At 34.2% G+C, this 23,534-nt stretch overlaps 2 protein-coding genes across 11 annotated transcripts in view; both read left to right on the top strand.

The window, feature by feature from the left end:
• Window positions 1-8,592, top strand: part of LOC127851875 (uncharacterized) — an 88,400-nt gene extending 79,808 nt beyond the window's left edge. For 8 of the 10 annotated variants that reach the window (XM_052385828.1, XM_052385820.1, XM_052385822.1 and 5 more), the window contains 4 exons: window positions 2,280-2,490; window positions 2,986-3,098; window positions 4,247-4,458; window positions 5,027-8,592. The gene's annotated coding sequence lies outside the window, so the exon portion shown is untranslated. Of the gene's footprint in view, window positions 1-2,279; window positions 2,495-2,985; window positions 3,099-4,246; window positions 4,459-5,026 lie in introns of all 10 variants that reach the window. The other 2 variants (XM_052385827.1, XM_052385826.1) reach the window with 2 other exon arrangements.
• Window positions 8,593-16,865: 8,273 nt separating this feature from the next.
• The window catches only part of LOC127849774 (putative uncharacterized protein DDB_G0282499), a 465,276-nt gene continuing 458,607 nt past the window's right edge, over window positions 16,866-23,534 (top strand). The window contains exons 1-4 of the mRNA XM_052382526.1: window positions 16,866-16,876; window positions 17,687-17,713; window positions 19,574-19,633; window positions 22,145-22,207. Of these exons, the coding sequence (XP_052238486.1) occupies window positions 16,866-16,876; window positions 17,687-17,713; window positions 19,574-19,633; window positions 22,145-22,207 (161 nt within the window). The remainder of the gene's footprint in view (window positions 16,877-17,686; window positions 17,714-19,573; window positions 19,634-22,144; window positions 22,208-23,534) is intronic.

Raw genomic sequence — 23,534 nt, 5'->3', positions numbered from 1 at the left:
TCCTTCTAAAGTGTCATCCCAGATTAGCCTGTGCAGACTGCACCTACATTAAGTCTTATTAAAGTGTCATCCCAGATTAGCCTGTGCAGACTGCACCTACATTAAGTCTTATTAAAGTGTCATCCCAGATTAGCCTGCGCAGACTGCACATACATTAAGTCCTATTAAAGTGTCATCACATATTAGCCTGTGCAGACTGCGCATACATTAAGTCCTATTAAAGTGTCATCCCAGATTAGCCTATGCAGACTGCACATATATTAAGTCCTATTAAAGTGTCATCCCAGATTAGCCTGTGCAGACTGCACATACATTAAGTCCTATTAAAGTGTCATCCCAGATTAGCCTGTGCAGACTGCACATACATTAAGTCCTATTAAAGTGTCATCCCAGATTAGCCTATGCAGACTGCACATACATTAAGTCCTATTACAGTGTCATCCCATATTAGGCTGCACAGACTGCACATACATTAAGTCCTTTAAAAGTGTCATCCCAGATAAGCCTGTGCAGACTTCGCATACATTAAGTCCTATTAAAGTGTCATCCCAGATTAGCCTATGCAGACTGCACATACATTAAGTCCGATTAAAGTGTCATCCCAGATTAGCCTGTGCAGACTGCACATACATTAAGTCCTATTAAAGTGTCATCCCAGATTAGCCTGTGCAGACTGCACATACATTAAGTCCTATTAAAGTGTCATCCCAGATTAGCCTATGCAGACTGCACATACATTAAGTCCTATTAAAGTGTCATCCCATATTAGCTTGCGCAGACTGCACATACATTAAGTCCTTTAAAAGTGTCATCCCAGATAAGCCTGTGCAGACTGCACATACATTAAGTCCTTTTAAAGTGTCATCCCATATTAGCCTGTGCAGACTGCACATACATTAAGTCCTATTAAAGTGTCATCCCAGATTAGCCTGTGCAGACTGCTTATACATTAAATCCTTCTAAGGTGTCATCCCAGATTAGCCTGTGCAGACTGCACCTACATTAAGTCTTATTTAAGTGTCATCCCAGATTAGCCTGTGCAGACTGCACCTACATTAAGTCTTATTTAAGTGTCATCCCAGATTAGCCTGTGCAGACTGCACATACATTAAGTCCTATTAAAGTGTCATCCCAGATTAGCCTGTGCAGATTGCACATACATTAAGTCCATTAAAGTGTCATCCCATATTAGCCTGCACAGACTGCACATACATTAAGTCCTATAAAAGTGTCATCCCAAATAAGCCTGTGCAGACTACACATACATTAAGTCCTATTAAAGTGTCATCTCAGATTAGCCTGTGCAGACTGCAAATACATAAAAGTCCTATTCAAGTGTCATCCCAGATTAGCCTGTGCAGTCTGCACATACAATAAGTCCTATTAAACTGTCATCCCAGATTAGCCTGTGCAGACTGCACATACATTAAGTCCTATTAAAGTGTCATCTCAGATTAGCCTGTGCAGACTGCACATACATAAAGTCCTAATAAAGTGTCATCCCATATTAGCCTGTGCAGACTGCACATACATTAAGTCCTATTAAAGTGTCATCCCAGATTAGCCTATGCAGACTGAACATACATTAAGTCCTATTAAAGTGTCATCCCAGATTAGCCTGTGCAGACTGCACATACATTAAGTCCTATAAAAGTGTCATCCCAAATAAGCCTGTGCAGACTACACATACATTAAGTCCTATTAAAGTGTCATCCCAGATTAGCCTGTGCAGACTGCACATACATAAAGTCCTATTAAAATGTCATCCCAGATTAGCCTGTGCAGACTGCACATACATTAAGTCCTATTAAAGTGTCATCCCAGATTAGCCTGTGCAGACTGCACATACATTAAGACCTATGAAAGTGTCATCCCAGATAAGCCTGTGCAGACTGCACATACATTAGGCCCAATGTTCCCAGAATGAGGCCCATATAGTTCACTTAACATCAGTATTTTATGTGCCTGAAAAGTTCCTAGCATCAAATGGGAATTATGTGCTTTTAAATTGATCACACTTAGTATATAAAATGCAAATAGCACTTGATCTTATATCAATTTTAATCATAGAAGGTCAGGGCATTAAGTTTTGTATATTTTCGACCGAAATTTAGCCCCTGAACCAAAAGTTTATCCTTGCATAAAAATCTGCTTTATTAGAATTGTTAAATTATATTTAATTTTAGTAAAATAATTATGTAAAAACCTTCAGCTCATTTTACAATTATTTTCTTCATTTATTTTCAATATTTATGTAAATTCTTGGATTTTGTTTTAAGAGCCTGTTCCTACAGGAACCCATGCAATCATAGATCGGTACCTAGCTGAACAACAGGCTGTCTGGTCAGCTGGGCCCAGACGCCCAGTGACACTTCCTGGCCCAGGACCTTGGGGCAAATGCTCAACTAGTCTTACCCGCAGGGTGGAGCCACTCTGAACCTGGGGCTCCATACTTTCTTGGCCAGGGGCCAAGATTACCTCGTCAATAAGGTAGGTTGGTAATGTAATTAACCACTTATAATGTGGAGTGTTTCACTCCAAATTTTAATTTAAATAGTTTGTGTTTAATATTGATAAAACTCTTTCCTGGCTGCTAACTTAAACAAATATTTTATGTAAGTGTTAAATATTTATAATAGCCGCCATTTGTATTGCCTTGAAAGGGCTCAGTGGGGGGGGGGGCGTAAACATGTGTCCTTGTCTGTAATTCTCCCCGTCCTTACTTTCATCCTTATGTCCATCCCACCTTTTTAGTGTTGCACGTAACTTAATAAATATTGGTTCCAGAGGGACTCAAAATGTTTGTATCAAGTGCACAATATATAGAAGGCTATGTTTGTATCAAGTGTTTAGTTTATATCCCATTTGTATCAAGATCCTTCAAAACAGAATTTATTTCTTAAATATTTTTTACTCAAACAACATTGATTGACTTCTAATATAACTGATGCCATTTCAGAATGCATTGAATTATTTGGTTTACAGGGACACATTCCTGGGATGCCCTAAGGTCTTTCTATCTGTTCACAGAGGTCTTATACTCACAAGTTCAAGCTCAGTGAGCGATGTTCACCAAATCAAACTCTGCATCTCAATAGGTAAGTCACCTTGCCATTGCAAAAGGGGCCACTCTGGCAAAGCATTCAGGAGACCCAGTCTTAATAGCCTAAACCTTTTAATGCAATAAAGCTTTCACAAATACCCAATAGGTAAAACCCACTACAAACTGGGGTTTCTGCTCTTCAATTAATTGACCAGTTTATCTAATCTAAGTTTAAGGGTTCAGCCACAAACTACTTTATCTTATCAAGAAATGTGAAGAAAATGCAAAAGTGTAAAGCTAAACCCTCAAATTTACATTTTAAATTTAACATCTAGAGTTATATTTAACTCAAAACCACAACAACAACAACAGCAAACAATTTCTCAGCAGGTACCAACATATCTGACTCTTTCACTCTTTACAAAATCAGGTTCCATATCAACTGTAAATATGGTTCTTAAACTAACATTGAATTACGAAGAGGGATCAGTGATGTTTGTACCTTTTAGTTTAGGGGGGTATACAGGAGTGAACTTGTCGGTCTGTCTGTCACCAAACTTAGTCAGAAGTTGTATCTAGATGATCTCTAGGCCAAGTTTGAATATGGGCCATGCGGGCCCAAAACAAGGTCACGGGGTCACTTAGTGCGTTTTACACATTCAGTTTGGTGTCCGCTCTCTATTTCGATTACTTATCATCCGCTCTTCACCACACTTGGTCAGACGTTTCATATAGATGATCTCTAGGCCATGATCGAACTTGGACCATGCCGGTCCAAAAAGTAGGTCATGAGGTCACTTAATGCGTTTTACACATTCAGTTTGGTCGCCGCTCTCCATTTCAAGCACTTATCATCCGCTCTTCAACAAACTTGGACAGAAGTTTTATTTAGATGATCTCTAGGCCATGTTCGAACATGGGCCATGCCGTACGAAAAACTAGGTCACAGGGTCATGGGTGCATTTTACACATTCAGCATGGTGTTCCCTATTTCAAGTTATTTTCATCCGCTCTTCAGGTTGGGGTGTTCGTCACGTCTGTGACAAAGCTCTAGTTTTTTTTTAAGTTAATATCTTATTGAGAGAGTATTAATTGTGTTGCCAGGGTTGAACCCGCATTTTGATACTTGATAATTTTTATGAAATGCTAGTAAATTTTTAAAAAATAGTTGTCTAAATTGACACATGACATACTTAATTGCAGAAACCCGGATATCAAAGCGTTGAGCTTGTTTTTGAAGCATTTGCACCAGCAACAGTCATCATCTCGAGTTACTGGCATCTCTATGGTGTGGAACCCTCCTTCTATGAACATCATAACAGCACATGAACCAGTGGCAGTCATCATCTCAAGATTCTGGTATATCCATGGTGCAGGACCCTCGGTCTGTAATTATCATGCAGAGCGAACCTCAAGTGAGTGTTCAAGTCGTGTGCATGTTTTTAGCATGCCCCCAAGTTCACAGATGTGTAGATGCATGTAGATTTACCTGTGCCCGTCCATACGTGCATCCAGCTGTTGAATTTGTATGTCAAGTCTAAACTCGAAAAGTATTGCTTCTAGTGTGATTAAAACAAAGATATTTGCCAAACTGTGAACTTGCCTACTTGTGTATTTTGATTCTTTTTTCTTTTACATAAGTGGAATTTTGAGACAAAAGTAAAATGTGGGTGCATGGTGGCAAACCCTTTTTACTACTTCTCAAAAGATATTTGAGTCCAATGGCAAAATGTATCTTCATCAAATCCTAATCCAAATTGTATCGTTATAAAATGGTCATACTTCAATATAAATATGTATTATCAATTATTATTTTATAAATAGTCTCAGGACCATCATTTCCTCTATGGATTCAAATCAGATTAGTTGTAAAACCTTGAAATACCAAGTTATGTGCTTGTTCAGCTTCTTGTTTTTTTTAATCGGTATCAAAAATAAAATGAAATACTGGCATTTACAGTAACAAGTATTTCTTGTTTTCAGATGCCATTTGACAAAATCAAATCATCCAATCAGAAACACGGCCTGTCGAAGCAGTTGTTACCATATTGACCCCAGTCAAACCTAAGAAGTCCATAGATAAAAACTTTTTTAGATGTGCTAGTCTCAACGTACCTCCCGGTTTGTTCAGCACTTACTCTGACTCATTGAATTTTATGACGGGTGAAAATGAATGACCTTGTTCAGTTCGAAATGGCAAAATGACACATCACAACAATTCAAGTGGAAAGCCAGAAAGTCATGTCAATAGCCACATTTTGTATGTGTAACAGCCAAGTTGTTTTCAAAGAAAAACAATAGTTTACGTTTTATTTTTTATGTGACCAATGTTTCATGGGAATTATGATGCTGTCAGTCTCTTTATGTTGAAAGTTTTGGTTAAACATAGCATGTTAATTTTTTTTTTAAGCACACATATTGCATTTATATCCAATGTCTTTGTCTGTATAATGAATTTTTCACTCTAAGATTGTCAAGTCTGTTTAAATGATGCTGGTAACTTTGACAAAATTGGGAAAAAAGAGTATGTTCATGTTATAAGATATGTTTCAGTTTTCTGTTTTTACCCGTAATATAGATAAGCTAATTTAATGAATTGTTCTAAAAGGTTTATAACTTTTAGGCTTCAGCTTTTTCTGTCTATAAATCCTTCCGAAAACAATACTAGTCAATTTGCTCATTCGGGTCGGTATTCGATCATGAATCTTGTTTAGTAGCATACTATTTCATTGGAATAATGATACATTCTGGGAAAAATTATTTAATCTACCTAAAATTATTGATTCTGTAAATACCATTTTGTTGATTTCAATGGATATTGTTTGTAAAATTAATATAGTATGACTATTGCGTGTTTGGGAAAGCTTTTAATGAAACTGAGAATTAAAAAAAACAAAAAAACAGATAAGAGTTTTATGAAAATTGGCAAAAATTATTATTGTTAATTTATGTTGTTAGATCATAGACGTGTATGCTCACAATTATTAAACTTTGTTTTTGGACACAATAGTTTATTATGCTTTATGTTTGTTTATGCATATGAAGATGACCAGAGTGTATCCTCTTAAATAACTGCGTAACTTAATCAAGATTTATTGATCACTGTTAATATTGTGTAGGTATATTTTACCATTTATACATAAAGCAACTGTAGAACAATTGTATTTTAAATGTAAATTATTCTTGTATTGTTGCCATTTGTATAAGATAAACTAGCTGTTTATCTTAGTTTGTAAAAACCTTTGTAAAAAAACATTTCCTGTGTGAATGCTCATATATATATTAAACTGTTAAAATAATGCACAGTACCAGAAAAAATAGTCAATTACACAGTAAGCAAAAGTGTTGTCATATACTTACAATTGTAAAAAATTGCAATTGTCTCTATTTGTAATAATAGAGAGCAATATTATTTGCTTTAAAAATAAAAACAAAGATGTCTGCTTTGTAAATTGATAATTGTGTTTACATCTCAACATAACACGTAAATACATTAAAGTCTAAAAGGATTTTTTGGAATAAAGACTTAAATAAATATATGTGCGTATATACGCTGATAATACAATTTTACATTTCATTTAGTTTTGTAACAGCCCTTTTGACCTTTCACGTTGACCATCCCACACTTGCTGTGCAGTGCCTTCATTAGGGTCATTTTTATGCTCCCGGTAGGGTGGCATATAGCAGTTGAACTGTCCGTCAGTATGTCAGTCCGTCCGTTTGTCCGAAAAAACTTAAAGATGGGCCATAACTTTTTGAATATTGAAGATAGCAACTTGATATTTAGCATGCATGTGCATCTTATGGAGCTGCACATCTTGAGTGGTGAAAGGTGAAGGTCAAGGTCATCTTTCAAGGTCAAATGTCAAATTTATGGCGTCTGTCCGTCCGTCCGAAAACTTTAACATTGGCCATAACTTTTTCAATATTAAAGATAGCAACTTGATATTTGGCAGCCATGTGTATCTCATGGAGCTAAACATTTTGAGAGGTACAAAGTGAAGGTCAAGGTCATCCTTGAAGGTCAAAGGTCCAAAAAAAATCAAAGCGGCGTTCCCATGAAGCTGCACATTGTGAGTGGTGGAAGTTCAAGGTCATCGGTTAAGGTCAAGGTCATCCTTTAAGGTCAAATATATGGCGTCTGTCCGTCCGTCCGAAAACTTTAACATTGGCCATAACTTTTTCAATATTGAAGATAGCAACTTGATATTTGGCATGCATATGCATCTCATGGACCTGCACTTTTTGAGTGGTGAAAGGTGAAAGTCAAGGTCATCCTTCAAGGTCAAATGTCAAATTTATGGCGTCTGTCCGTCCGTCCGAAAACTTTAACATTGGCCATAATTTTTTCAATATTGAAGGTAGCAACTTGATATTTGGCATGCATGTGCATCTCACGGAGCTGCACATTTTGAGTGGTGAGAGTTGAAGGTCCAGGTCATCCTTCAAATTTAAATGTCAAATATATTAAAATAAAAAAAATCAAAGTGGCGTTCTCATGAAGCTGCACATTGTGAGTGGTGGAAGTTCAAGGTCAAGGTCAACCGTCAAGGTCATCCTTCAAGGTCAAAGGTCAAAATAATAATAAATTCAAAGTGGCGTTCTCATGAAGCTGCACATTTTGAGTGGTGGAAGTTCAAGGTCAAGGTCATCCTTCAATGTCAATGGTATTAAAAAAATGTTGTTTTTTTCAAAGCGGCGCAATAGGGAGCATACTGTGTTTCTGACGAACACATCTCTTGTTAGTAAATATCCCACTGTTTAAGTTCAGCAAATGTTTTAAGACCAGATTTTCTTAAACTTGGGTTTGTTATTATTTTACTTTTATTGAATGAATGAAACATGTGTATTCTGTTGTTGAATAGCTAAACATAGCTTGATGTTTGTAAATTGTGTGACAAATGTTGATCAAATTGATACATAGAAAAAAACACAATCTTAGTTAACTTGTATGTGTTAATTACCAAACACAAATATAAGTATTTGGTAACAATATAACTATTGTCTTTATTCGAAATACAGTATGAAATGCAATTTTAAAATCATGCCTTTATATGTTCATCTTCTCCAAATAAGCATTTTGAATAAGCAAATATAATATCTCTATGGAAAGTATCCGTAGGCCCCATGCAATCGCTTGTGTACCTCATATTGATCAGGGTCTTTCTAAATTATTTCAGGCTTGTTTATCCCTGTCTGAATTGTGTAAATAGCTTCAAAATCGTGAGATAACTGTTAAGAGGATTTCAATATTAAAAGTTAAAATAGTATCTTAACTGTAACCGTACATTTGTTGCATTTATTTTATGATGTTTATATGTTGTGGCTCACTGAGATTTATATTGTCTATAATCTTATGTACTTTAATTGTGTTTTTTAAAACAAACATCATTATACTGATTATTCAGTTTTTGTTCAACACTTCTATATATACAAGTTGTATGTAAATAATTAAATATGTTTATGTTGATGATATGTATTTCCCGATCTATGTTTGATGTTGAACTCTCAATAAACGACATGTTTTGCCAATTAAATCCCGAATGATTGTCTTGTCACTTATATATTACTTTCCAACTATTGAGCCTGGGGAGCTCATTTTGTTTTATTTTGACTGTCATTGCGTCCGTTAGTCCTCCAACACACTTTTATCTCATGCATAATTTACCATATCAATCATTGACAACAATACAAAATATAAAATCTCCATAGGAATAATGAAACTCCGGAGGCGGTATCCAAAAAAAAAACAGTACTTACACCCGCTTATCTCTTACGTAAGACAAGGGACTAATTGCCTATACAACACAGGGCAATACCAACGACATACCATGAACCATTAACATAATTAAAATTAAAACACGGTCTTGGAAATGTCTATATCAATCATGTGGGATTTCCATTGTTTTTAAGTTTATTTATGTAACTACATGTAAAATATAACAGTAAACAAATGAGGAATGTATGGGAAAACACTGTCATGCCAAGATGTAAGCTTTCGGTATATAAATACCTTAATGCTGCTTGATTTATGCTTTTTATTGTACTATTGGTGAAATAACTCGCTTAATAATGGTTATTAAACGAATATGTTAAATCAGTAGGAACGTACTTAAAACTATACTCATACAATTCTATTAATATTTGATTTAATACTGTCTATAGTACACTTGCTATACAGGTAAAACTATATAAGTTAACAACGTTGAAAATAAAGAGGGCAGCTACCACAACTTACGAATATCTTTAAAAAAAATCTAATTACAAGGATTATGATTGTTCAACAAATAGGTCTGTTTAGGCTGTATTATACATTTCCTAACACGGTTTTATGCTATTTGTATATGACCCGAAACCTTCCCGCAAATACATAACATAAGAAGTTTTGAAAGTACCCAATATTTCAGTTTTAAATAAATTATTAAAAATGCAAGCGTTGTGATATTTATTTAAATTGTTGGCATAATGTATTGTAAATTCATAATAGAGACGAAATTCGCATACGTAAGATTTATTTTAAAGACCTGATGCGCAAATACCTTCACATAGCTCATAACGGGTAATGATTGACGTTAGCAGATAATTAACACCAAAGAAGCGTGCGTGTTATATGTATTGCGGACAACTTTAGGCACATTTTATTAGGAATCAATAAAATGAAAGTGATACGATCTATTTTGTCGGAAAATATCACAAAACATGTCACATAGGAGAGTGATATATCTGGTAACCTAGCAGTCACAAAACGAAACGTATATCACTTTGTGTCACTTTTTGTTATTGAATTAAAACAAATCATAATGATAAAAAATGGAACACATAAAAAATGAGAGTTCATCGGTTTTCAACTGTTCTGCTGGATGTTTGGTTATCGAGAGGCAATTATATGCCCCCATATACTTATATAAGATTGATATTGGTCAATGTTTAAGAATCAGTAAATATGAGAAGCTTTAGAGACGTTTTCTATGTAAAATATGTTGTTGTTTTTTATGACCTACTTAGTAGCACGTGATTAATTGCAATTATTTTTAATAGGTAGTAAACCGTAATAAACCATTTGTAAAGGGCCCATGGGAGTGGTTGACGTAAGACTATGGGAAATTTAACTGATTTGCCCTATTTGTATACATAAACCTTTTAGTCGTATCGCCATTTAAAAAAATGCATGCATACTGTACAGGCCAGTGTCAGTCAATGTTGATGAGAAATAACAAGACACATACATATTTATACACCCGTGTACAACTGAAATGATACTTATTTTATATCGTTGCTAAAACTAGTCTATAGACAATTTATCTTTACCATTTTGTCTGACATGGACTACACGTGTATGTGAATCTGAAGCCTTGATCAATATGTGTATCTTTTTTCTTTCAGTATTTTGGTTATGCCAGTATTGATGATTATGTCGAAACAGATATTGCATCAAGTTATTATAATAAACTACAAATATGGTTTTACATATACTATACAAAATATTAACATTTAAGTAGAGGCGGTTTAATGCCAATTTGTAGACAACGCTGGGAAAATATTGTTTTGGTTAAACAGTTTGCAGTAAGCATTTGTTTCATATTTATTTTAATTATGGTGACATTAAAGTGGATGTCCACAATTTAAACATGTATTTAGATCTGAGATAACAAACATTAAGACAAAACGTATTATAATTATTGTTAAATGGTAAGTGTGATCTCTCTTTTACTTAAAACTCCGCTCGAAACAATTCATAGTACAACCGGAATTACATTTCATTTATTTAAAAATTGCTTTCCCTATCAAACTACATTCGTCAGGTCATATTCAATTATATAAATTATTTTAAAATTATGAATATGGCATGCTGGGGCAGATGAAAAAACATGCACTCTATCATATGTAGAGTCAATTTATGATTCACAAAAACTCTTTACAATATTATTAATATGATGAATGATCTTAATTTGAGATCAGTGTGTACCAAAAAACTATGATTTATTCATTGTATGAAACGTTCTTTTGATATAGTTGGTGATATTATAATGTGTTTATAAAAGAGCGTTTATTTATGTGCGACGCTCGCCGTCAGGACACTTCCACGAATGCGAATCGCTGTTTTTAATACGAATAATGCATGTTTGACTGGTTGAGAAACCACATTCCAAACTCTACGCAGCGGTAATATCCCCACGGCTAATGGCGATAACCACTGCCGTCACAAGAAAGTCATTCTAGATCCGATAGGATTTAGTTTTAAGGATTATACTGTGTAACGTAGTATCATTTTCTTTTATATTTTGAAAATGGTGTATAAGTTTAGGTTCATTATAAAAAAACGAAAAATTATTGTACCACGTGGCTCGGCTATCATGGTGTGGTTTGTTATAACGACAGGGATTTGATCGAGCTATGCAAGGAACAAGTCAAAGGTTGCAAAGATTCCTGATGTTGAATGACTTTACACAAACGGTGCAAACGTCAGAAAGTATTACTTTATACAAACAACAACTACGTAAGTGCCTCGGTCAAAACAATTCTAATAAATAGATTTTTCTCCTATTTAAAATATATGTGAGTAGAGAGGCTAAATTGTTGAACGGTCAATCAGAAAACAAAAACACACTATTTTTTTGCCATATAAGGTTCTGAAATCTTTTAATATGTTACTATAACCAATAAATGTCATCAGTGTATGGTAATCGTACACATGTAGCCTTTGGGTTTTTATCAGCTCAATTTGTCCGAATTACTACGTGGATAGTTATTTTTACGCTTCGCTCAACAAGACTTAGTCTGAAGCCCCACATTTCATATCGTATTGGCGTTGTAAACTGATCTGCAAAATATGTAGAAATTTACGCATTTATCGAAAGATAAACATCGTCTTGAAAATAAAGTAACATCAATACAATGGAGTGCGGCAATATAAATACGTATAGAATTTGCACTGTTATGGTAAACCACGGGTCCGTATTTGCACACCTAATGCAGTATGAGACCGCGCGCAAAAGCTTTTGAAGTGTGCCAGGAGATATCATCTTGTTTTGTCAAGAGATGATATCTCTTTATATAAATTAGTGTAATTTATAAACGTCCATGCCATGAATGGTTATATAAGATCATTTGAAAAGACAGCCAAAATTTGCGTGACATAAACTGAGACAATATGCACATGTTTTTGATGATATTCGCTAAAGATGAAGACCATAGTAGTTCAAACTTTTTTATATTTGTACGTAGCTCTCAGTTTATTTCTTTTTAACATGAGTTTTGTATACATATTTTTATTAACCTTAAAAGCTATTGTAACCGTAACATGTGTTTGCAAGTGTCACGAATTTAAATGCCCTACCCAACAAACATGCATCTATAACGTTGAACGAAATGACCACATGCTGTAATACGGTTTCTCCTTCTCCCGTTGCAGCAGTATTTTCACTATGTATATTTAAATATCAATTTAAAGAATCATGCCTTAATATCCACAAAAGCGCCAACTTGCTGAGTTAAGATGAAATATTGTGAATCAGCAAAATCCATTATTGTTGATAGTATTTCAGAAACAAGCAGCATATAGTAACATTTCAGACCATCTTTATGCATGTCAAGGTATAATGCCCTTATTACTTAGCTTGGATGTATACGGCCAATACTTATGACGAAAAACAATTACATCAAATGTTAATTTGATTTTAGCCTTAACGTGAATCTATTGCATGGATATTTTTTAAGCAGCGTCGTAGTATACAGTTCATTTAGGGAATCGATAGATATACACGTTTAGCATAAATACTCACAATCAACGAATATTTCGTAAAATATTTACAAAATTAATGTAAAACAGTAAAAAAATCAGTTTTCCTTACAGTAAAAGCCAACATTTCAACGCTAGATGTGGTTTGGTCACATATTTAACGAGATACAAAATGCGCGTTTTAATGTTTGTTTGACAATAAACTCCGTGTGAATTTCCCACGACAATATCCAAACATTTACGAACGCGAGATTGGCTTCCGGCAGCTCATGAGAACTACGTCGTGCACTTTTACCACAAATGAAGAAAACCATAGAATGTAAACAGTTATCGAATAAGCTTACATTAGGTTGTGGTCTCATTCATTCATGACCCAGTATGTGATTAACCTATCCTGTAATAAATGATAAAGAACAGACATAGTTAAACTCGCTTTAAAGTTTATTTTAACAATAATTCTTATTCTAGCAATACCATTCATCTGGTCATCACTGGGTAAACACATGTTATATCAGATAATATACACATAATATGAAAACATACCTAATGGTAAAGGATTGTATTAACTTCAAGTATGTTTCTTGTTCAAAATATCGCGAATACAACTGTATTTGATAGCATGTCTACTATATGTAGATGGTTTCAAAAAATATTAATAGTTCGTAATAGTCGTTGGGATGCCCTTTATAAGAAAAAGGTTGTTCTTCGTGCAGGTCTTTAAATAGCTACTACATTAATATGAGAAACTCTCAGGTTACCTGACCTAATTTTCAAAACTTTATTGAATTTTTCACAATTAAAGATAACGTGCCGCGATTTTATAAACCCGTAAAACACCTTTATTTATCGAATTTAGTGCATATCTAAACTATTTCGCAACTCACATCAATTCAATAACGGTGTTATAAGCGAGAACGAATAGAACAAAGTCGCGACTTTTCACACATTCCGATGTACTCGCCATTTTCATTCAAACCGGAAGTGACGTCACAAATTTCCCATTGTTATGCTCTCAATAACGAAGCGGCGTTATAAGGCTTCGAATGTTTTCCCTCTCGAAACTTAAGTTAGAAAAGTTGATGGAAAATGGAAGATGATAGATATTATGATGAGTTTTCCGTTCAACCGTACATGTATGAGTCAGAATTTAGCGACAGTCTGTCAGATTTTTTATGATTCTGACTCGGAAAGCGAGGTAAATTTTGTCGATGCTCAAGACGACCATCGTGTTGGGAAAACAGATTTATAAATACATAAATGTGTTTCATGCACGTGTCGGGGAAAAACTAATTCTTTGATTGTTATTCTACAGTACAAGCATGTTGAATATGACTTGGTTACACAAAACACTGATTAATAATAAAAAAATAGAACGGATACTAGCAACAGTTCTGATTAGGAAGGAATGTAAATATTTCTAATTACATGAATTTAAATTTAAAACACTGTTTCAATTAATAATTAAACAGTGTTAGTATGAACTCGTATATAAATTCATTGATAAATAAAACTTCAGTTATAATCACAGGATAATTAAAACAATAGCATGATGTAGATCCAAGTGGGCAGAGTTGGACATTGGTGGGACATGGAGCATCACCCCTTGGTTAGCTAAGCTAGCACTGGTCTGATAGTAATACATTTAATGATTGTTTGTTGATATAATTGGGCTTGGCTAATCTCTTATCTGAAACCATACTGCGTCTGCAATAATCAACTTTGATATATCCACAGATAAGGCACATTTCAACAGCCAAATAGCAATAAACTCCATGACACTATATGGACTAATACACAACTGGTGTCAATTTGACTGCAAGCCATGGACATTTTTTAAACGTAAAAAAACTAAGAATTTAATCATAATATCTATGTATATATTGTTGTCTGAGGCTATTAAAACCTGGACATTCGAGTAAGAAATGGAAGTTATTTTCGAGATCGTTACATTGTTTACATAAAAACCGCTTGAGAAGTTGACATATTGTTCAACTTGTATTTATGATAGTACGCACAAAGTAAATTTAATTTTCGGCTAATTATAGGTGTTAACCTTTGATCGGCGTTTACTATGTTTTAAGGTTTCGCATCTTATTGTATGAACCAATGGCCTTGGTGTTAAAATTATGTAGGAGCGAACGTCCGCCTTGTCAAAATTAGCGTAAGAGTGATTGTCCGTGGGAGCGATTGTTCGGATAAATGCCAGGCTGTTCATTGTTTATGAGATCAATAAAGTGTACTCATAATTACAATCCATGCCCAAACCCTTCTCAATTTACATTTTTATCTGAATATTTCAATATTACATACAGAATGGTGTTAGTAAATAATATTACTATTTTTAGTAATACTATTCCAATGCCATTTTTAAATGTATTTTAATAATCTCTGTAATAGACAGTAATTTATTTGAGTTAAATATCAGTGCAAGAACGTTTACATAATAATTTTTTACCAACACTTTGATTCGCTCATACTTTTTTAAGTTATTTACATATTATTGAAACAAGCCCAAATGTTATTTTTGATACTTTGTTGGTTAGTTAGCTGAAGCCTAGCTCATTTATCTTATCTTAGTATCTTATTATCTCGTGGGATGTATTTGTCATTTTTTATCGCTGTTCCACTAATTAACCTATTTGACCCCAATAATAAGAGATGGGTTGTAATTTATTGTTTGTAACTAAGCCGTAAATACATACATGCGTATAATATATTATTAATTCATTTCTTACGAGTAACATCCTTGGCAAAACCGAAAAGTCCCTTGTATCCATTTTCCGCACGTTCTTTGCACCGAAAGCAACACACTGACAGTCGAATAACGATTGTCGTGCAAAAAAAAAACACACAGAAAAAGCACACGTTTTTAATAAAACTTGTATAAAAAGAACTGTATTAACATAACACGATATTGTGTGTAAAAGTTGACGTTATGCGCGAAGTGTTCACGCTTCGATCCGTAATAACATTGGACGAGTTTTCGTGTCATGTGCGTTGAGTGAAAGTGACGTCACAACCAAAATAGGTGGCGGAAATACCCGGGTGATTTACGGAAAACAAGATCATCGTTTTTTAGTATCAAAATATTTTTTGCCATTGCTCTTGATGATACCACTCGTTTAAGAATATACATATTTATAAAATAGCATTTTTCGTTATAAAATCGGCATTGGACCTTTAATATATAAAACATGAAAAGGGAAGGAAGATAAGCGTGCAAAATAGCAGGTCTCTGTGTGGCTTTGAGAAAGTTGGGCCCGCAGGCATACGGATTGGAGTAGATGCATGCAAGCAAGCACGGGAAGGCAAACTGGCGGGCATTGAGGAAAGCAATATCAAACTGAAATTCATACAATTTTATAACTAAGTGAACTGTCGACGTGTCTTATAGCGAGCAGTACGTGCCCAGATTGGTTTGTGAAGTTTCAGCAGTCGTGCTACTATTTCAGGCATGGCCATGAAACATAGTTTGATGCGGTGGTAATATTCAATTGATATCATTACTTATCGAGTTCATATGCAGTAAAAAAACATCTTATTTGCATTAATCTATAAAAAAAAATCCATCAAACTCCAAATACGTCTGTGTAAACTTATATTAAAGGACAAAAAAACTTGAAGGTCAGTAGGTATTATCACCCTTCATGGCTTTTAATATGAATGTGATACATTTTTCATATTTGGTCAGGTATTTCTGCGCATCATTTTAGCGCACAAAAAGTACTATTCTTATATTCTTTGTTGTATTAAAAATTAAGTAAATGGTTGCATAGAAGAATTTAGCAACAATTTTACTTAAATTTACCAACTATTCAGCTATTAACGCGAGTCCTTCATAGTCTCGATTATTAATTTCGTGACAATATCTGGGGCTTACATCGCTTGCCCATCACCCGTCTTCCGGGCGTTGATGTCTGTTTGCCGTAACAGCCTTTCTCGCTTTCCCTTTTTTCCAACGTATGTAAAACAAAGTATTGCGCGTGTGAATGAATGTAATGTGTTTGCATTGATTAACAAGCAATGTTTTTGTAAAGATTATAGAAAAAAAGATAAGTATATATTTTTCGTTATCAGACCTTCATGACAAAAAGGTTAATTGTTCATTTCTGAAAATGAAGGAATAAAAATCGTGCAAGCATTGATTTGAAATTCTCATACCTTTCACCTCGTCAGCTGTGCAAAATGCACGATCAGAGTCATTTACTTTGCCGGTTCGACACAAGATTCATCCTGAACTCTTTTTTTATAGGGATGACAACGCTCGGGGATGTATTTGTATATAATTGAATTTTAACACCTGCACAAATAAGCGTCAACTCCTCGAAATACGAACAGTTTGCCGTTCGTTTTTTTAGCTTTCGCTTTAACACTTATTCGGCCGTTTTGCCACAAGCTGATATTGTCTGAAATGGAACTTTGTTCAAAACAATCTTGAGCGGGACCAGATGATATGTGTATTGTAGAATATTTTTGTTTTTCTAACTTAAATCAATTTGAATTCAATTATTCAGTTCAGTTTTCAATTTTATACAAGAGGATACCTACAAAGGATAACAAATCCGCATACGAATAAATGTAACCAAGGATTATAATTTTGATAGGATTACATGATCCATATCTATATTTGTACAATTGGCTACCGGTTAACAGCCCGAACATCAATATACGTATGTTCACAGTGTCCTCTTCAGGTTGCAACCCATGTAGTAGTATTCATTACCGGATTCAAAAATATTTTAAACCAGTGGTTTCCTTTCTAATATGTCAGTTCAGGAAAAGGCTCACGATAACAAACACACAATTTAACCAGGATATCATTCTTGTACATTGAACGAAGACAAGTTGGATAGTTAAAATGTTGAAAATCGTGTGTGTGGTTATGCTTATATTTTACGCTAAAGTTATGGTAGCCCCAATAACCCAAGCACGTGAGTAGTACTTACGTCATACATGATTTACGGTCTCCATATGTGTCTTGTTCTGAGAAAACTGGGCATAATGCATGTGCGTAAAGTGTCGTCCCAGATTAGCCTGTGCAGTCCGCACAGGCTAATCAGGGACGACACTTTCCGCCTAAACAAGATTTTTGCTAAAAACAGACTTTCTTTAAACAGAAAAATGTCATAAAAGCGGAAAGTGTCGTCCGTGATTAAACTATGCGGCCTGCACAGGCTAATCTGGGACGACACTTTAAGCACATGCATTATGCCCAGTTTTCTCAGAACACGACTCATATGTATTTAGTGGTAATGAGCTAACAGTTAACACACCGCTAGAAGACGGGCCCCAGACATTAGGAGGGGGGTAGCAGCTGGGTGGTAGCTACTTATCCCGATTGCCTGTGCAATATGCAACATAAAACTACTATATTTATAAAAAGATTATATTTATAAAGTAAAACAGATTTATGTAAATGTTGATTGAAAGCCTGGGGACAAGATATCGAGCCAATAACTCTTGACAGATCAGAAGACTATGTTGCATAATTATGCGTTTACAAATTCGGATAATTTATGACCGGGATCGCACTCGGAAACAAATTGAGATTCTAACTGTACACAGTTTCCGATTTTTTGAAGATTTTGTTTTTGTTTTTTTGTATTTTGTCATTGACTAGATAGTGGCATGATTAACATTCTGACTAAGTTTAATGAATATTAAGTTATAAATGTGGCTTCTTGAGTGAAACCAATGTTACCAGTCGACCTAGGTTCTAAGCCAAAAGTAAATCGAACTTGGATGTGATAATGTCAAGATAAACATTTCGACTAAGTATCATCAACATTTAAAGGGGCCTTTTCACAGATTTTGGCATTTTTTTAACTTATTCATTAAATGCTTTATATTGATAAATGTAAACATTGGATCATAAAAGCTCCAGTAAAAAATCAAGAAAACAATTTAAAAAAGGAAAAGAATATTGCCCGGAGCAGGTTTCGAACCAGTGACCCCTGGAGTCCTGCCAGAGTCCTGAAGTAAAAACGCTTTAGCCTACTGAGCTATTCCGCCGAGTACACATTCTAGATGTATTTTATACATTATATAAGCAATCTTCGTAGTTTCACAAAATTTAACGACAAAAACAGAACTCTCCAAATTATTCAATCGTTTCGCGTTGCAACGCTTTATAATTTTTAGGTTTTAAAATCGTCAAAAGATGCATATAATGGCTATTTTAGAGCATGGTTAATGTTCAGTATTACTGTTTCCTCTCAAATATCATAACTAAAACGAACACTTACGAATCTGAAACAACTTTTTTCAATTTTGTCAATTTACCAAAGCGTGAAAAGATCCCTTTAACAATAAACGTTCAATTCAGTTTTTCTGAGATTTAGCCGGGAAACCTTTTAAATCAATCATCCAAGATCAATTTTGCCTAAATATTGTCAAAATTAATAATCTGACCACATTTCACCAAAATTAAGTACCAAATATGGCTTTACGAAAGTTTTGTTTTTCAAATGCGGCGGTGAACATGTTTATGACCCTACAAAATAACAACCTGACCAAGTTTCATCAATATCGAATCAAAAATGTGGCTGCGTTAGTGCTTATGAGCTAAAAGTTGACACCGACACCGCTAGAAGACAGAAACTAGACATAGACTTGATGGCATTATGCCACATTGAGCACTTCACCAAACAATACCTGCCGCGTTTGGTATTCTAACTAGGCGTTATAAGTTCAAATATGAAGCTCAAACACGTACATGTTTTATGTTGCATCACATGGTGTTGAATGATGACGAATGTAAATTACGGCTCTGGTATATTTTGATATTTCAGTTTCAACGACAACGACTATCGCCAACTATGCAACTTTGGAAACATCAACATATACAAACGGTAAATACTTATTTGATTATTTCGGTATGGACACTAATCATTTTGTGGAAACTCATCGATCTAATTAATATAACTTGAAACAGTAATGTTTAAGTATGTTTAATACGCTAGGTTATTGGGATGTTAACTTAAAGGAATGAAACAGTTACAAGTTTGAAAAGTGTGTTGGCATGTTTAACTCTTCCAGTGCTGGAACCGGATTATGAAGACCTTTGCAAACAGTTTGGATCCAGATGAGACGCCACAAAACGTGGCGTCTCATCAGGATCCAAACTGTTTGCTAATCTGATAGTATTCTTTGAAAAAAAATCAAAGAAAATGCTTATTTAAGAAATTCAGCAGACGACATTTTAGCAGACGACAAATTTCCCAGCATGCCAAGGGTTAATATTTAACGCAAACGAAAGTGTAGCTCTCGTAAGTATTTTGTTCACTATATGCGTAATTCCCGTCATTATAGATTAAAACAAAACAACATTATTAGCGACCTTGAAATCGTAGAAAAGTGTTTTTTTGTAGTTTTTTTACTTGGTCATATAAAATATGGTTATATTTGGTCATATAAAATAAATACCTTTCCAAGTAATGTAATTGTTTCACGTTGAATTTATTAAAAAGACTTGTTAACCAATGTCATAATTGTAAGTCAAGAGGCATATTAAAAATCCCGGTCGTGTAAATACATGGCGTTGATAATGTTAAACACTAATATAAGTACATCTTATGGATACTCCCCGATGATGCGATTTGTCGATGGAATTGTTAATTTGAATTATTTTTTTTGGACCAAGACATTAAGTCAACAATTTTTTGAAGAATTAGAAGTCTTTGTTGTGTTTAGATTTCAAATTTGGATCATTAATGTCATGTCCGGAATCTCACTCGAAAACAAATTATCATTCAAATATGGACTAGCTCGACAACCATTTATGCGAAATCACCTTACAATATGCACATCTCTATCCTTTAGAAATAGTACATTGCTTTTAATACATACCAGATGTAGTAACTTGACCAATGAACCAATGATATAACTTGCTTAAGATTTGATTAATTAATTGGATCAATTTTTCGTTTCTTTTTAAAGAATAATTTATCTTGTGTTAAATTGGTTTGCCCCCTCTTAACAGTTATTGGGTCCTTGTGAAGATAAAGATTATGACGAAGTTGTATGATTTTGAGTCTTAAATGTGGTCTCACAAGTTGTAATTATTTTTTGACCCAAATTTTCAACTCAAAGATCCAGATTCAAACTGAGAAGTTATAGTGTAAAGATAGACTTTTTGACTAGGTCTCATAAAGATTAAAAAATCAATTCCGCTTCAAGATTGGTTAATAGAGTTTTTCTAATATCTTACCGGTTACCTATTAAAACAACATGTCAAAAATCGACATTTGCCGAGATATTGTCAAGATTAATTCTGACAACGTTTCGCCAAAATTGAGTCGTAAATGGGGCTTTGTGATTGTTTTACCTATATGGCCTTACGACCATGTTTTGACCCTACACTATTATAAAAATCTGACTAAATTTCATCAAGATTGAGCCAGAACTGAGTCATCTTAAGTGGTTATGTGCTGAAACTTTGCATCGACAGTGCTAGAAGACAGTGCTGGAAGACGGACAACAGACATTTACCTAATTTCAATAGCTCCCATTGAACATAACAGACAACACCTGTCGCGTGGTCATATACTCTGATTATGCTTAATTATTTCAAATATGCAGCATAAACACATATTATCTATGAAGTAAAAGCGTTTTGTATGGCATTATATGGTGTTGAATGCTATAGAAATAGAATATACATGGCGACACTGTATATATATATATATATATATATATATATATATATATATATATATATATATATATATATATATATATATATATATATATATATATATATATATATATATATATATATATATATTGATATTTCAGTTTCCGCGACAACAACTACCGCCGACCTCTATCAAACAACGGAAACGTCAACTTACACGGACGGTCAATAGTTATCTGATTGTTTCAGTATTAAACACTAGATACATCATTTCACAGAAACTCACATATGTAGTTAATGTTCCAAAACAGCATAGCTTTGAGTATCTTAAATATGCGTGGCTACCTTTACTTCAACTTCCTTGATGAAATAGACTTAAACAAGTGAAACAATTACAATGTCGAAAATGTGTTTGTCTAAAATTGCTTAATCAAGATTGAGCAAGAACTGAGTCTGCTTAAGTGGTTGTGTACTCGAACTTTGCATCGAAAGTGCTAGAAGACGGACAACAGACATTTATCTATTTAAAATAGCTCACATTGAACATAACAACAGACAACACCTGTCGCGTAGTCATATACTTTTATTATGCTTAATTATTTCAAATATGCAGCATAAACACATTTTATTTATTAAGTAAGAGCGTTTTGTATGGCATCACATGGTGCTGAATGATGAAGAATATACATGACGACACTGTTATATATATTTATTTTTTTTATTTCAGTTTCCGCGACAACAACTACCGCCGACCTCTACCAAACAACGGAAACGTCAACTTACACGGATGGTCAATACTTATCTCATTGTTTCAGTATTAAACACTTTTATAGATACATCATTTCTCACTTTTCACAAAAACTCACCAATCTAGTAAATGTACTCAAAACAGCATAGCTTTGAGTATCTTAAGCATGCGTGGCTACTGTACTTCAACTTCCTTGATGAATTAGACTTAAACAAGTGAAACATTTACAATGTCGAAAATGTGTTTGTCTGAAATTTCTTATATTTAATGCTTCAGAAAGTGTAGCTCCAATAACCGAAGCATAATTTCCATCTTTATAGACTTAATTAAAGGAACATTATTTGGGACCATGAAATAGCAGAAAAGTATTGATTATAATAATACTTATTATAATAAATACCTGTTCACGCAATATATTTTTAAATTATAATCCATTGAGAAGACGTGTTTACCATTGTCATTATTGTGAGTCAATATACATATTTCAAATCACATTCATCCATATACATGGCATTGAGAATATAAAAGGCTAATATCAATGCATATTATGGATGCTTCCCGATGATGCGCTTTTTCTATTACATTAATCATTTAGTAATAGACACAAGACATTGAGGCAATTACCCTTTCAAAGTTCAGAAGTCAATGTTGCAAGTTTTTTAATTTTGATCATTAGTGTTTTTGATTTCACTCGGGAATTTTTTTATTCGGATGTTCATAGATCTCAGTCACAAATGAGAAATGACCTCACAATATACAAATTACCATCCTTTGAGAAACGCGCATTGGTTTTGTTACATACCAGATGCAGTAACTTGACCAACGAATCCATGAGTGTTAAGATAAAAAAAAATATTTCTCATCAATATAACAAAATAATTTCGGTTTCTAGAGTTGAAGAGTTTTATTAGACTGACCAAGATTGAGTCCTAAATGCGTTTTTTTTCGAAGGTTTTGTTTTTAACTATTAGGCCTCGTGTCCAAGTTTTTGACCATACAAATTAACAATCTGAACAAGGGTTATCAAAATTTAGTAAGCATTGTGGCTGCATAGGTGAGAATAGGCTAAAAGTTGACAACGCAACCCGCTAAAAGACGGTTACTGGTACAAGACAGAGTGAGCAATTTGGCTGTTTAAGTGGTAATGGGCTTACAGTTCTATCTATTAAAATAATAATCTGACCTCATTTCACCAAGATTGAGTACCAAATATGGCTTTACGAAAGTTTTCTTTTGAAATGCGGCCTGATGCACATGTTTATGACCCTACAAAATAACAACCTGACCAAGTTTCATCAATATCGAGTCAAAAATGTGGCTGCCTCATTGTTTATGAGCATAAAGTTGACACCGACACCGCTAGAAGACA

This window comes from Dreissena polymorpha, chromosome 11 (assembly GCF_020536995.1).
Source record: "Dreissena polymorpha isolate Duluth1 chromosome 11, UMN_Dpol_1.0, whole genome shotgun sequence".
NCBI lineage: Eukaryota > Metazoa > Mollusca > Bivalvia > Myida > Dreissenidae > Dreissena > Dreissena polymorpha.
The sequence above is the reverse complement of the archived record's forward strand: the minus strand, read 5'-3'. Positions and strand labels throughout refer to the sequence as shown.